General features: G+C 37.1%; 1 protein-coding gene across 5 annotated transcripts in view; it reads right to left on the bottom strand.

The window, feature by feature from the left end:
* Window positions 1-16,771, bottom strand: part of LOC117995795 (polyhomeotic-proximal chromatin protein-like) — a 55,226-nt gene that overhangs the window by 25,190 nt on the left and 13,265 nt on the right. For all 5 annotated transcript variants that reach the window (XM_069509014.1, XM_069509016.1, XM_069509018.1 and 2 more), the window contains exons 7-15: window positions 15,506-15,597; window positions 14,547-14,694; window positions 9,759-9,849; window positions 7,690-7,856; window positions 7,254-7,391; window positions 5,982-6,183; window positions 4,961-5,121; window positions 4,381-4,490; window positions 773-887 (exon numbers count right to left, since the gene is read on the bottom strand). In XM_069509014.1, the coding sequence (XP_069365115.1) occupies window positions 773-887; window positions 4,381-4,490; window positions 4,961-5,121; window positions 5,982-6,183; window positions 7,254-7,391; window positions 7,690-7,856; window positions 9,759-9,849; window positions 14,547-14,694; window positions 15,506-15,597 (1,224 nt within the window). The remainder of the gene's footprint in view (window positions 1-772; window positions 888-4,380; window positions 4,491-4,960; window positions 5,122-5,981; window positions 6,184-7,253; window positions 7,392-7,689; window positions 7,857-9,758; window positions 9,850-14,546; window positions 14,695-15,505; window positions 15,598-16,771) is intronic.

Genomic DNA, 16,771 nt, shown 5'->3' with positions numbered 1-16,771 from the left:
TTTTCTTCTATTCTGCGTCTACATCAATAAAACTTTGTACGCACAAAATACTGCGTCAATGCACACATTTTAGATGACATAAAATAAAAAAATGGCATTCATTGGGGACCGCCGATACAAGTGAAAACTTATAGCTATGCGACCTTGAAGTTTATACCAATCCCAAAGTCAACAAACGCGCTTAAGAATTTTTTATTTCAAGAACTGGCCAAGTGCAAGCTAGAGAGTTAAGCTGTTGTAGAGCGCACGAAGACTTTGCTCAGACTTTACTCAGGCACTGTCAAAACGAGACACCGTTATATCGCTGGCATAAATCTGTCACGTTTTAACTGAAACTTAAGTCAAGTCAACAAAGTCAAAGCCCACACAATAGATCTCAGCCAGACTCACCCACCGAGGGTTCCGTAGCTTCGAAAGAATTAGATAAGCAAGTGTGACAGACCGACGGATGGGCGTACTTTTATAGTCTCATCATAAAGGGTTCCTTTTAAAAAAAAAATATATGAAAATTTGTGACGAAAATATTTACACTGCATGCAGCTTTAAAGACAGGATGCAAGTTTCTGATGGTATGGACGCGGGTTGAAAAGTCGGGCCGCAACGATGCGGCGAGCATTTTGTATTTATGTATTATCCCTAGTCGACTAGTTTCATATAAAATGTATAGCAGAATGATTTTTGCGTTGCAATGCGGCCCAACCTGGCCCGCCTGGTGGATGTTTTCCTTAAATGTTCCTATACTGAAGTATAAAAGATTTGGGTCAGTTGTCACCTGCATGGCTTGTTGCTGCAAGAGGTTTTGTTGCTGGATATTCTTGTTGAGCGGCTGCTTATCTGGCAGGCTTGTGATTTGCGCCATCTGTCCAGCTGAGTTCATAACCAGCAACCTGATGGAAATATATTATATTTGAAATATATTAAAAGTGCTGCAAGGCATAACATTAATGTAAATTCAACATTTGAAAAGAGCAACCGCAGAGTTTCTTGCTAGTTCTTCTCGGTAGGAACGGCATTCCGCACCACTGGCAAATTATTTTGGCGATTCTAAAGCACTTGCAAAAGTTTATTCTATTCTATTCTGATATTTATATTTATATTACGTTAGAAATTAGAATCACCTGAGCCATAGGCGACGGTTTTAATTCGCTTAGAGTTCCATTATTACCCGTTTACGCAACGCAAAGGAGTGGTTATGTGTTCAACATCTATATATGACTGGCTTTCGTTCCTTCGTGGCACTCTAAAGACTAACGGCGTGGACTGATTTTAATCATTCTTGTACCAAGAGATAATCTTGTAAATGCGAGTACGAAAAACTCCACTCATACATTTTATTTTCAGTGAATCAAGCCCAGTCAGTTCAGTATAGAGTTATAATAAATTGCGTGTCAGCCATTTAGACCAAGTAAGGTAGATTTCGCAATGCGTGCATACTTGTACTTTAAATATGTGACTCACGTATCTAACTATTATATTATTAATAAATGAACTGATGAGCAAGCAAAAACATTCGGTTGATTGTTATAATAATTATTTAAATGCTGTCTACATAACGGCCAGGCTGACAATATGCAGTCTCCTAAAATATCTAGTATGCAAAGTGCCCAATGTCCTGTTACGTCCAGTAGTGCACACACAATGACTAGTGTCCAGAAAATATGTGTAGTGTACCATAACATGGTCATAATACCCGTAGCGTGCCAATGGGGCCTCCGCTGTCCATCTGTCCGTCAGTCTGTCAGCGGGCTGTATCTCGTGAACCGTAATAGGTAAGAAAGTTGAACTTTTCACATAATGTGTATATCTGTTACCGTTATAACAACAAATCCTACTAATATTATAAATGTGAAAGTGTGGATGTTTGTATGTTTAGATGTTTGGATGTTTGTTACTCAATTACGCAAAAACGGCTGAACGGATTTTGATGAAATTTGGAACGGACATAGATTATACCCTGGATTAACACATATGCTACTTTTTATCCCGGAAAATCAAAGAGTTCCCACGGATTTTTAAAAATCTAATTCCACGTGGACGAAGTCGCGGGCATCAGCTAGCATCTAATAAGAATTTCTAAATGGCCACTACGAAATTAAAAAAGTTTTGTAAACCCCTTCGTGTGCAAGTCGGACTCGCACTTGACCGATTTTTTAAATTCTAAATCAAACGATTTTGAGACTAGAGAATAAAGGACTGGACAATGTAGGAGTAGACATTTTGAGACACTAGATGTTTTGGTAAGTGGACCTTTTGATACTGGACGTTTTAGGACACTGGACATTGTGGGACTGGACGTAGGAGGACACTGGGCATTTTAGCATACGAGACATCCTAGGAGACTAGACACTGTCAGCCTGAACGGTACATATTTACACGAACTGTAGTGTGCTGCATGGTGTTAAAACAAAATATCAATAGACGAACAAAATATTTTATCTAAAGCGAAATCTGCCTACCTTCCTTCATTGCTGTTGTTAAAATACCTAAGTTAAAAAGGGTCTTATACATATATGTAATTATGTATATCTTCACACTGGAAAATGGAAATCAAACATATATTTATCATTAGAGTTTGAAGCCAGTACATGTATGAAGGTAAAAGTTCATTTGCACCTGCGATAGCAGGGCATTTATCTTGTAGAGTTTAGTACTGATGGTAAAGATTTTTTTCTTACCATAGCTGGGAAAATCATTTGGTGGAAGACCTTATCAACAAAAAATATTATTTGATTATTTATACAATTAACTTGTAAATATATAGTGCAACATTTATAGAGAGAACATCAAAGTTAGGGAGAAGAAAAAATATAAACCAAGAAAACACCAATCGTGTGACGCCTAGAAAGGATAGACGGAGGGAAGGAAGATATTCAGCAATATCGAAAATAGAAAAGCACAAACTAGGAAATCTTGGGAATGTGGTCATAAGCTCTGTTTTGATAAAACTTTTTTGAAACATAGCATAGGAAATATGTTATGCTTGTTAGATATAAATAAACATAGCTATAATGAATAAGCAGTGCAATGTTTAGTGTTATTTTTTAAATAAATGTAATATTTGCAAAAGGGACTGTAATTAAGGGCTGATTTGTCAATCGCCAAATTATATTTATTGGATACATGACATTTTGAGACATTTTGTGTTGGTAATCGGCCAAAATGATCCGTCAGTTAAAGTTTATCTGGAGATTGAAAAATCAGTCAAAAATTATATAATCAAGCAGAAAGTAAAAAAAACTTTAAATAAATAAATAATAACAATAATTCTATCTATACTGTATTGATAATCTACGTACATAGTACATACTTCAAATCGAAAACGTATACAATGGACCCCCGGTAATCCGACGAACATTTTGCAGGGCAGTGTCGGACTATCGAATTTGTCGGATTATAGAGTACTGCCTAAGACCCCTATAGTCCGGATTTTTTTACAAAAGAGTACCTTCTAATCCGACAAATTACAGATCCAATGATAAGATTCTATATGTTACATAGGTACCTACTCTGAAGTAGAAATCATACTTCAACATCAAACTAATCATACTTCCAATTCAAACTAAGCAATAAGAATCAAAACAATACCCTATGGTATGGTATGGTGGTGGAGCGTACAAGTTATAACTTATTCAATCAAAAAGCAAAGATTGTCATGTCGGATTACAGGGGGTGCCGGATTACCGGGGGTCCACTGTATTGCTATTATTCTATGCATCAGGTCGAGATGGTAATTTTCTAGTGAGGTGACATCACATACTGGGTAATTAATACCGATTGTTTTTTTGGTACGCAACAAAATAAGAGTTAAATTGGTAAAACCTTTTTTACAGCAACTACAGCTTTATTAAGGGCGTAGGCGAAGCGCTCTCAAACTAGACTAATCTCAACTTGAGCACAAAAGTGACTTAAGCCAAAACTTAAATATAACGCGTAAAATTTAATTCCTCACGTGCCATTTCAACTTTTTGTGTCAAATTTCATGTCGAAAGTACGAGTTTAGTCCTTATTTTAAAGGTGAACCGTACTTTTGACATGACAGTTGACCCATAGAGTTAATGGCGAGTGAGGAGTCACTTTTTACGGCCCTCAAAATTTTATGGTAATGAAAAAGTAGTCGTGTAGTATTTGAAAAGATACACAAGGGCACAAAGAATAGATAACAGAAGTTTCACTCAATACAAACGTATGCGTATACGTCGCATACAGCGCCGAAGTCGGCCAGATGGCAGCTGACTTGAATAGGCTGAGCTGGCATCTCACACGTCTATGTGTGAGTGCAAGTTAATGCGCGTTGTATTCAATGGGCCTACTGTAACCTTTCTGATTCTGTGTACTAGTTACATGGTACGGTGTGCGGGCTAGGCGAGCCCGTTTACTCACTGTTGCTTCGGTTGCTGCATTTGATGCTGCATCTTGTTCGTCTGGTTGGCCGCGTCTTGTTTGGACGTCGGCGCCGGCGATCGGACGCCAGGTTTACCCCGTTGTTTAGCCTGTAACCATATGAAATATTTCTCAAATATTTGTAACTAGTTTATTCTCGCGATTTCGTCCGCGTAGACTACACAAAATTCAAACCCCTATATTTAAGGGTTTTTAAAAAAAAATCTTTCTTAGCGGATGTCTACGTCATAACAGCTATCTGCATGCCAAATTTCAGCTATATTCGTCCAGTAGTTTTAGCTGTGCGTTGATAAATCAGTCAGTGAGTCAGTCAGTCTTAAGCCACATCACTTCCAGTCAGGTGTGATTGTGTGTCTATAATGAAAAAAAAACCATGCTCAATAACAAATCGAACTTTAAACGTCATTTCTTAGAAATCAATGCAATGTGGCTTGGTATATTTAGCGTAACTAGGTCCAATCGAGCGAGCAATAAGTCATATCACATCATATTAGTACGTCAGTATAAGGTGTGTTTTGTCACTGTCTGTGAGTCGTTTGTGTGATTGAGCATAGCATACCTGGTTCTGTGCCTGGTTGGCGCTGGTCTGCGTGGACACGGAGGCGGCAGGGCGGATGCCGGAGGGCAGGATGTTGGATAGCGGCCGCGGCGCCTTGGCCATGCCGTCCGCCGCCGCGCGGGGCTTGGCCGTCGTCACCGTCGCGCATGACACTGTGGCATCTGCGCACCAACGTGCATTTTTAAGGTTCCGATCATCAAAAGATAAAAAGGAACCATTACAGCATCACTTTGTTGTCCGTCAGTCTGTCTTTTAAGATCATTCTATTAAGAAAGCGTGGAGGAGGTATCAAGTTGAAAAAACCTAAATTCACAAAGGCGTATTCGCGGACTAAAATTAGTTTACTTCAAAAATACACAAATATGGGTGAGAGATGCATACATACTCGCGTGCATAAACCATCGCATTGCAGCCATAACACCACCATCGAAACATAAAATACAATAATATCAATTCGCAATGCTAAGGTACATATATCAAAATCATTGATAGCACAACATTCTAGTTTAATATTTTTATTAAACGTTATTATGGATACGTCGTTTAAGAATATACAATCTATAATTATCTAGCTAAGAAAAATTTAAATATTGGGGATAGTTAATTTGATAAGGTCGATATTTAAATATCTGAAACCTTTTTCAGTTCTATCAGGACTGGGTTAAAGTAGTATAAAGTAAGAGTCAGATGAAGTGCAGCCCGTCAGACTGCAGCGAAGTAGATAGTTTAGTCGAATGAATGAATTATACAATTATTCATTCGACTAAACTAGGCAAGGCGACTAAAATTCGTAGCGGAAGTGTAGTATTCTAAAAACAGAATTAATTTTCTCATAAGTCATTTTTGGTTTTATTGGTAAGCAATAACTTCCCACAAGCCCACACACTCTATGATGCAAATATGAACTTTACGCATTAAATTATACATTTCAATTTTCTTTGATGCACCATCAAATGTGCTCTGTTGCAGTTCGACGGGCTGCGCTCAGTCTAAATCATAGTTGAATTGAAATGATACTAACTGTTATGTTGTACATTGTTTTGCGGCGAATGCTGTATGAACATGGAGGTTTGCGCGTCGGGTTGCGTGCCCCTGATGAAGATCGGGTTGGGGGCAAGTAGGCCGCCCGCCGGCAGAGTGCCCGCCTGCAAGCCGCCTGCCCACACTTGCGGCAACGCCCCCGAGATCTGCCACGGCGCAAACTGCATCGTCTGACTGCCAGTCTGCAAACACCGGCTCATATTAACCTTTCTTAACCTTCGACAAAGCAGTGGCGTCGATTCTGATGTCTTTATCTAAGTTAAATTTAGAGTATTTACAACTTTTTTAAAGTCAGTCAAATCATTTATTCAAATTGGGTACTATAGTACACTTTCTGATTATCAATAGTTGAATTTGCAATACTGATGTAGTGGTAATAATTAATTACGTAAACTTCAAACTAAAGCTAATTTCTTTATTATTTTGTTAAAAAAGGGCGGATTTTATTTTAGTTAACATCCACAATTTCAGTGAAAGCATCATAAACTCACCAATGAATCATTGGCAATTATTGAAATATTACAATCACAAGTTCGATGCTAAGTTTCGGCTCAAGGACAATATCGCTGGTAATCGCTGTTTCTTACTAACACAGAAGCGAAGCATAATAAATAATTCAATAATTTAGTACTATGAAACAAGCATAATTTGGACTCATGCTAGTTTCATCGTACTACATTATTTAGGGATAAAAGTTAAGACATGGAAAATTAATCAGTCGCCATGAATTGCACTTTCAATTGCATCAAATTAGTTACAATCAAATAAATTCGCAAAAGCTTACTACACAAATACTTAAGCAAGAAAACTAATGAATCTACCACCGATTTGCGCAAGAAAACTGACTTTGCACTCTTCTTGGGGCACAAAAAAGCTAGAACTATAAATTTAAGCAGGCCTGACATGACTACCACGAAAACACCACGATATTGAGTCGGATGGGACTCAAAAGGTATATGTATATCGACTTAACTCACTTGTTTCTCGGAGTATGCCCGACTAGCTGCAGCACAGCTTGCCTTGCGTGTCGCAGTTCTAAACTAGTCGAGCATACTTCAACAAACAAGTGAATTAAGGCGTACTACATGTGTATTATTTATAACGAGTACCACTCACGATAGTCAAAACGCTAAAATAGGCTCAAATGTCATTTTATCGAATCAAGAAACCTACTGTTCTTTAGAGAAAGCCGATAAAATAGTGAAATGTTTTGTGGCGATCATGTTAGGCGGTAGACAAGGACGTGACAAACCTGCAGTGGACTGATGATTTGCGCCTGAGGCTGCTGTCCAAGTACTGGTTGTGAAACTTGCACGCACTGAGCTTGTACGGGCACAGTCTGTGTAGCGCCGCCCACTTTGGCACCCGTTACTTTTCCTCCACTCATCACCTAGTTTGATAAGCAATCAACATTTGTTCAGATACCGAAGATGTGTATGAAAAAATAATTTGTTAAGCAAGAAAATTTAAAGTGTCAATCTAAAAATCATAATAGGTATAAGGAGTCCAAATTTATTTTCTTACGAGGTACTAAACTGTAATAACAGTTGATTCATAATATGGACGAATTATTTTATGTCAATAAATCAAGAATTAAACTACATTCGTTTTTAATACATCTGTATTTGATAAAGTATACCACATCATACGTATAAACGATTGTAGAATTGATATCTTAATGAGCTCACCTTATGCATTTCTCCAGCTTTCTGCTGCTGCCCAATGCTGACCGTGGATTGCGAGTGCGCAGGCAGAATGCTCGGCTGCGAGTTGATTACGCCTAAGGGACTGAACACGAAAGTCTGGTTCTGCGTTGTAGGAATAGCTGGAATCGTCGTGTAGCCCGGAAATTGAGCTATTTTAAACAAAACAAAAATACGTCTGCTGTAGTCATACTCATACGCAAATATCTTTTAATAATAATCAAAAATACCACCGTCATTCAAACTAGCACGTTCACATCCACTAATCGAATTGCAATGTAACTGGTGTAATATAAAATGCACTAGAATCTTCAACTATGTTTATTTTCAAAAATGCGGGTAGCAGAGTTGCGGATATATTTTAATTTATTTTCATTTACCTAGCCAACAGAGACCTTGCTTAGTTTATATTTTTGTAATGTCGTAATAATAATGTCTCCAAATAATTTCAGCATTTTCAATTTCAATTTTATTTCAAAGTTCTGTTCCTTTTAAAATATCTATTAATGTATACGTTTTTATTATGATAAAGATATTCATCTCTAAATTAAAATGTACCTTCCTGCCTTTATTTAGTTATTTAGATTTAGAAGGATGAATTTGCAAAAATAAACGTAATGAGAGATGCAGATTGAGAAAAATGGGTGACGTAACAAATTGTACAGTTGTGTGAAAGCAGAACCAAAAAGGCACTTGCAAATATATTGATTCAAACTACCGTTGCTAAGCATCAGCTACCTTACAATTTTGACTAAAACCACTAATTCAATCGATTTAAGGAAAAAGCCCGAAATAAATTTAATCATAATTTAAGTACATTTTGGCAAAGCCCGAAATGGAACTTAAATTATCTTTGTTTAGTTTATATGTTTGAAGCATGGCCATAAAAAAGAGTGGCAAGAAATAATTGCTAAAATACATCCAACTTTAACTGTACGATGCGCCCTTGTGCTCATTGCTTCATATAAATAAACAAAGAAAAAGTCTGAGTTTTGATAACTGATATCAATACAAAAAAGAGCTTATTCGGATGAGACGATTTATTTGGATACTCGTTGATAAGAAAAAGATTTAAATGCTCTGTCTGTTGAAACTTTTATCTATTCGCAAATATCATAAATATTGCATGAAATTAAATGACTTTTTGAAAGCATTTTGTAAACAATTGAAGATAATGAATTTAAGTGTCGTTTCTATGAAAAATTATAAGCTTGCGACTCCACGAAGCTTATCGCACTGCTTGTAAGTTTAAAGCTCGTGCACATATCATTCTAGTGTTAAATTTCGTTTACCAAAGCAAATAACCAAAGTAAATAGTCTTATCTAGACAAACTCTTCTACTACATTAGCGGTAACCACTGTTATCGAATAGGTATTTTCCATTTGCCAAAACGTACATACCTTTTCATTGCCAATTAAAGTAAATAAAGAAAAACTTTACCCCCTAACAAAATCAAGACATAGACATTCACATGTTTAACGTATCACGAGACTCGAAAGAAAAACGAAAGTCATGTCAAACAGTTTATAAACCTTGCTCCTGATATGTAGTTAGACCTGTAAAATTAACTGTAAACTGAATAGTGTTACAGTTCACACTTCAATTTGTTTCCTTGTACTACTATGAGAAATAAGAAAATAATAGTTTACTATAATGAGAGGATATAAACAAATACAATTATTAGTAATTGAAAGATTTAGGCTGAATACAAATTAATTTGATGATTTGGCTGGTAACAATCTAAGTAACGATGATATATTTTTTTCTGAAATAATAATGATCGGAAGCATTCACATAATGGGCACCTGTTAACCTCTAGTCTAATTCAGTGCATTTTTAAAACATTTCGCCAAACGGCACTGGGGTATGAATAATCCCTAAAAAATATTCCAAAAAGTATAAATCTAACTGTTTATATTATTTACCATACTTAAATGTGACGTTTAGAGGGAATATGATTATATATACAACAATAGAAATAATAGCAAGATAAAGGTTGAAGATTAAGTAATAATTCGAAAAAGGCTAAATAATAAACTTTTGCTTGTCTCACCAGCTTGGCCTTGTAGAACTTGTTTGCCCTGCGTAGTCAGCATGTGTGGAGCCAGTTGGTTACCCTGGAACGGCTTGCCGGCCGCTATTACCTGCAACAGGCAAATTAACACATAAACTAAAGATTTTATTTTATTTTTATTTATTGGACACACAAAACAGATTATGACAATAATTGATAACTGAGTAATACAAGCCATGAATAAAACTAGTCACTCTCCAAAAAAAAAAGTGTGTACAAAAGCAGTTATTAGTAACGGACGTGTACGTAGTTAGTAACGGACTCACTATTCAACAATACCTATACTATAATAAAAGAACATAGAACTAAAAATTTGTTAAAAATCGCACACTAAATAAAGTACTTACGTGTTATAATATTATATATAACATATAATATTCTTAAATAATTATCTAATTGCAAACTACAGCTGTCTACTAATTTTAAGTTTATTTATGTTCGCAGCACAAGATGAATCCTATTTATGCCTCAATAGCTCAACCGGTAAAGGATTGGACTGAAAACCGAAAGGTTCAAACCCCGCCCGTTGCACTATTGTCGTACCTACTCCTAGCACAAGCCAGACGCTTAGTTGGAGAGGAAAAGGGAATATTAGACATTTAACATGGCTAATATTCTCTATTAAAAAAAAAAGAAAAAAAAGAATAATTTAGTTATCTTTCTTTCCTCTTTCTTAATACCCGCGCCAAATCATCGGATCAGGCAAAAGATAAACTTTTTAAACTTAATCTTTTTGCTAAATCCTAGCATATTCTCAATTTTTTTATCAAAGTCAGCTCAGTATTCATTTTATTTTCGATTAGGTATATTTTAGCCCTTGACTACGATCTCTCACCTGATGATAAGGTCGGTCTAAGGATCTGCGGATTGTGGATGGATATTGTGGCTACCAGTTAGAAACTTTCTCACTATTATCCAGCTCCCAACTCCTAATACCTTTTGACGACCTCCCTGGCGCAGTGGTAAGCGCTGTGGTCTTATTAGTGGGAGGTCCCGGGTTCGATTCCTGGCAGGGATTTGGAATTTTATAATTTCTAAAATTTCTGGTCTGGTCTGGTGGGAGGCCTCGGCCGTGTCTAGTTACCACCCTACCGGCAAAGCCGTGCCGCCAAGCGATTTAGAGTTCCGGTACGATGCCGTGTAGAAACCAAAGGTGTATGGGTTTAATAAAAACTGCCATACTCCTTCCAGGTTAGCCCGCTCCCACCTTAGACTGCATCGTCACTTACCATCAGGTGAGATTGCAGCCAAGGGCTAACTTATATCTGAATTTAAAACAAATAACCTAATACTACTAATACAGATGATTGTACTACTCAAACAGGATTAAGGATCTGCCGATTGTGATGGTTATTGCCGCTACCAGGTATAACTTTATTCTCCAGGCCCTTCTCATCTTCATTATGCAAGGCAACTGCCTACTTGCTAAGGATTAGTTATCAGAAAGTAATTCGGAATGTTACTTGCTAATTTCTCCAGTGAATCGTGGGTTTTTGGAACTTCGAATTATATTACTTCGTATGTAACATTGTCAGCGAACTCGACATGAACTTTCATGGAATATTTCCTTTTTGGGTTTCTTAGTCACGTGTCGTACAACAGTATGTTGTTCTTTTACAAAGAATACAAAGTTCTGGCATAAACAATTTCGTTTTTTATTTCCAAACAAAAAGAATTTACCGACATTTCAAGAATGACTCATATACGCCAGCGTAGACAGCTGCAAGTTCCACGAGCACTTTTTTGTGGATATAAATTAAATATAGATATATAATCCGATTGGAATAGTAATTAATTGATACATATATTGTTATTAATGTACGGATTACAAACAGCGGTGGCATGCTTTAGCAATTATTATTCTGTTCGAATTGGATAAGGTCATATTTGAAATATCGCGCTAGCCATTATATACAGGGGTTATATGCGAAATGTTCATTACAATCGAGAGAAGAGGAAGATATCGAAATGTAACAAAAATGTCTTACGTAAGTTGCTCAGCCTCTTGAAATATGATAGCGGGGCCATTTCCCCGTGTATCAAGCTAACAATCTTAACGTTGACTCGACGGTGTAGACTACCAGAATAACGCAGAACACTTGCTATCAGGGTCGGCACGTGTCAGTTTTGCCAGTGGAGTGAAATTCCATTTTGGCGCCTTTCAGGCTCCCAACTTGCATTTTTTCGCTCATGTTTTTACACATCTATATTTTAGGTACTTATAATCTGAAAAACCTTGCACCTTTATAATTTAGACCCCCGAAAGATTTTTTTATTCCACAAAAAGTATGCAATTACTATCAGCTCATACCAATAAGCGCGAGCGAAACGAGCGCGTAAATTTACTATTTATATAAAGAATCTCGGAAAGATTTAAAAGAAAGTAGGAAAAATCAAGTAGAAAAACATTTTTTTTTGTTATTTATACAGGATAGTCCTATGTTATAATGTCTGAAATAAAACGAGTTACTTATAATTGGAAAAAAAACTATTTTATTTATACAGTTGTCAGCGTTGTAAAGCGCAAGCGGAGCGAGCGCATCTTTTTTTGTGATATTGTCTAATGGGGGAGAACTTTTGAGTATGATTCGGCGTCCGAGGCCTGGATAAGGCGCACCGACCGCACCGGCCCTGAGCCGGCCCTACTTGCTATGCAAAAATATGAGATCACATTCATATATTTATATGCACAACGCTGTGGTTGGGATTGTACACTTGTGAGCAAAGTAATTTATTTGCCCGGCTGGGAGCCTAACGCTGTATAATTGTCGCTGTTGTTAGGAACCCATATTCACATGGGTACTTGCGTTCTGCTAATATTGTTTTGTATTGACCCACACACTTCCTTGGCTTAATAAGCGCGTTACTTATCATGATTAGTAATACATGACTTATGTGAAGTGTAAATATTATAACCAAACCAACCCTTTTAAAGTTTTTATCCTCTCATTTATTTATTTATGTCATTTTTATCATATTTAAAAAAAAACAACAAACAATAAAATAACAGAAGCAACAAAAAAAAAAAAATTAAGTAAAGTAACAGAAAATCAAATAACAAGAACAACAAAAAATTAAATAAAATAAAATAAACAACAGAATATAAAGTAACAGAAACAACAAACGATAGAATAACAGAAACAACAGAAATTAAAATAACAAGAACAACAAAAATTAAAGTAACTGGAACAACAACAAAAAAAAAACAATAATTAAAAATATGATAAAATGGATCCCACTAGCAGCGGGCTAGGATCCAAGCTGCCAATGGTCAGGGCTCCAGAGTGAGGAACCTTCTCACAATGCGTGCCGTCTCAAGAACCACTGCCTTCTGTATCTTACCCTTGATCCAACAATTAAGCGATAGTTTCTTAAGATGTTGGTCGAAACTATTCGCAATAAGACCATGGACTGATACAACTATCGGTACAACAATCGTTGAGTCAACACTCCACATGGCGGTAATCTCGTGAGCCAGGTCCAAGTATTTTGATACTTTTTCCTTTTCTGCTTTCACTAGGTTATCATCATGAGGAATAGTAACATCAACAATTATTGCTCGACGCGCTGAACGGTCAACTAGCACTATATCAGGTCTATTGGCTACAATATACCAGTCAGTGATAACCGACCGATCCCAGTAGAGCAGGGCACTGCTATTTTCAAGAACTGACATTGGGTCATACCTATAGTACGGCACCTCAGTATCTACAAGGCCATACTGAAGAGCAAGTTGTTGATGGACTATCCTGGCTACTTGATTATGCCTGTGCAAGTATTCGCCGTTAGCAAGATAAGAACAACCGGATATAATATGTCTGAGGGATTCCCCAGGAAGATGGCACGCTCGACAAATGTCAACAGTACCATCCTTCATTATATGTTTCCGGTAGTTATTAGTCTTGATAACTTCGTCCATAATTGCACAGATAAAACCTTCGGTTTCCCCAAATAGGTCACCGAACTGTTAAAGTTTTATTATTATGTATGCAATGTATGGATCTACGTTTGACATCCTGTAACCGAACAACCTAGCTACTTCGTCAAGTATTTCGGAGGATAACAAAAAAAATAGAGTGTACTTTCACTGAAACTGAGACGTGTTGATTGGACCAATTAAATTATTGTAAATGACGTTATAATTTTATCCTTCATGTTCCAAAAATCTGATTGGTCGATGCGCAAAGTGCAAACGTCTCCGCTCCGCTTCAGCCAAAACGCACCGTTAAATCTGATTTCCTATAACCATTAAGTCCATCATCAGTCTGATTTCATCTCATACGCGAGACAACAACAAAACAGCACGTCGTGGTTCTGTTAATAAGTATCGTTGCGTAAGGAAAATCTGTAAAAGTAAGGCTGTTGCCCATGCGTCTGTATTCTGTAATAGACGCAAAAAACTGCCTTTGTGAGCTTTTAATTTTATATAAAAACATTATAATAGGTTTCAAAGGGTATTATAATAGTATACTGTTTGTGTAAGAAAAAAGTTATGTTCGGAATGTGAATAAAATGTCAATAGACGTGTAGACTGCCGTGACGCATTAAAGCTCGGGGCTACTTCATTGGTCGATGTACAACGCATCACAACTCAGTAATGTGTTAGGCGCCATCTCCGCAGACGAGAGAATCGCGGCGATATAGTCTCGCCGTGCCACCAAATTCTATACAACTCTTATAGGTCAATCTCCACAGGGCGATACTATCAACCGTAGATAAAGGTCGGACTCGTTTCCTCGCCGGTGGAGATTGCGCCTTAGCGTTTACCTGTATCTGTTGCGAGTTAATGCCGGGGTGCAGCGCGATGTTGCTAGGCATGAGCAGCGGGCCTTGCGCGTTGTACAGCTGTTGCAGATACGTGTTGTTCTGCAACGGCTGCTGGATCACCTGCACCCGACTGTGGCCCCATTCAGCGCTGAACAATGGAGATAAAACGTTGCGTTGAACGGGTGTGGGGCAAAGTATAGCTTAAACCCAAAAGAAATGTAACTAGTGCCAGTTACAAGAGAACTCAACGCTAGAAATGCGAAGCGGTAATAGCCTAGTGGTTAAGACGTCGGCCTCCCGTTCGATCCCGGTCACGCACCTCCACCTTTTCAGAGTTATGTGCGTTTTGTGTAATTAAATATCACTTGCTTTAACGGCGAAGGAAAACATCGTAAGGAAACCTGCATGCCTGAGAGTTCTCCATAAGCACTCGAAAGTGTGTGAAGTCTGTCGATCTGCATTGGGCCAGCGTGGCAGGCATGGCCAAACCCTTCTCATTCTGAGAGGAAACCCATCCTGAGTAGTGAGCCCGCATTGGGTTAGTCATGATGATGATGATTGATGATTATATAACTCTACATTGCTGGTGCTTCTCGGTAGGAAAGACATTCCGAACCAGTGGTAGATGCATATGACGATTCAACTACTTGTAAAAGTTTAATTGAATAAAAAATATTTTTATTTATTTATTTACCAATGATATAACTTTACATGAATTTACTTGATTTTTTTATTTTTTAAGAATAAAAAAACACGAAACCTAATATTTGTGGATACGTATTGTTTATTAATTTATGGATATTTTACCTAGTTAATATATGCCTGAGTGGCTAGATGCTAGCGTAAGCAGTCCCCCTACAAATATAATCAATATAAAAACGATATCGAGAAACCAAAACAGGTGAACAGCAAATAAACAACGAGGACTGTGAAAAATTTGTGAATTATATGAAAATTACCTAATTTGCTGCGGGTGCTGTGTGTTCGGTGGGAGACTCTGTAGAGGCGGCATAGTAGCCTGTTGCTGTATGCCAGCTTGCTGTTGCTGCACCTATGGACGACAAGCGTAGCAATGAAATTAAAGAAATCAAACATACAAAATTCATACAAAAAAATCAAAAATTCTTGGCGCTATTCGCTAACATGCGCTCGACTGCAACTACTAATACAATATGGATTAATATTTTTTTATTGGGTGATAGGCTTGCGCTTCACGGCAATCATACTTAAAAAAGCAATGATGCGGTCTAAGTAGGTAATGATTTTATGTGTAAATAAAATAGAATTGTGCACTAATAACTTTTAATTAATTTAAATAATTATTACAACTTAACAACTTGTATATGCCAACGTAAGCGTCCAGAGATCACTCTTGAAAGAAAAGAAGGCATTGAGCCATAGACACAGTGCTATGTAATGAGTACGGGTAACATTAATAATAGGCTTCAAATTTTACATCTAACACTCCCACTAAATTTAAGCCTTAAACAACAAAATAAACTGTAACAAAAATTAAACAACAGAATGACACATTTAAAATTTTAAGTATTAAGTGTTACCAAGCCAATCTTTTCTCTTAACAATGAAAACTTGTCTCTACTCAAAGTTTTAGTAAAAATATCAGCGAACCTACTGATTACTACTGCAAACATACTTTAATTCAATTACTTTATCATATTACTTTTCTTTTACAAAATGATACTTAATATCGATGTGTTTGCATCTTTTATGAAGATTAGCATTTCTTATAACACTTACAGCACTCTGATTATCTAAATTTAGGCACAATGTCTGTTGTTTATATTCACCAATATCACTTAATAACTGTTCAAATGGCTTCTTCGGTAGCGGCACAGGCTGCCATGAATTCAGCCTCTGTTGTCGATAGAGCTACAGTTTGCTGACGTTGGCTGGACCAAGTTACTGCTGCTCCGTTCTTTATGAATACATAGCCCGTAATTGAGCATCTGGTGTCAACATCATTGGCATAGTCTGCATCTCAGTAACCCAGTATTTCTTGCATTTCTCTATTTGCATTCCGACAAAATTACTAACTGAGCTTGTTTTTATTTCAAAAATTGTTTGCAAGTCACTGATAAGCTCTTTTAATACAGACTTATTCGTAGAAAACAATAGGCCGTCATCCACATATAAACATAAATAGCATTTTGTTCCATTTACATTGCCCATATAAACACATTGGTCGGCTTTGCTATTGACAAGCC

This window comes from Maniola hyperantus, chromosome Z (assembly GCF_902806685.2).
Source record: "Maniola hyperantus chromosome Z, iAphHyp1.2, whole genome shotgun sequence".
NCBI lineage: Eukaryota > Metazoa > Arthropoda > Insecta > Lepidoptera > Nymphalidae > Maniola > Maniola hyperantus.
This window is presented reverse-complemented; position numbering and strand designations above follow the sequence as displayed.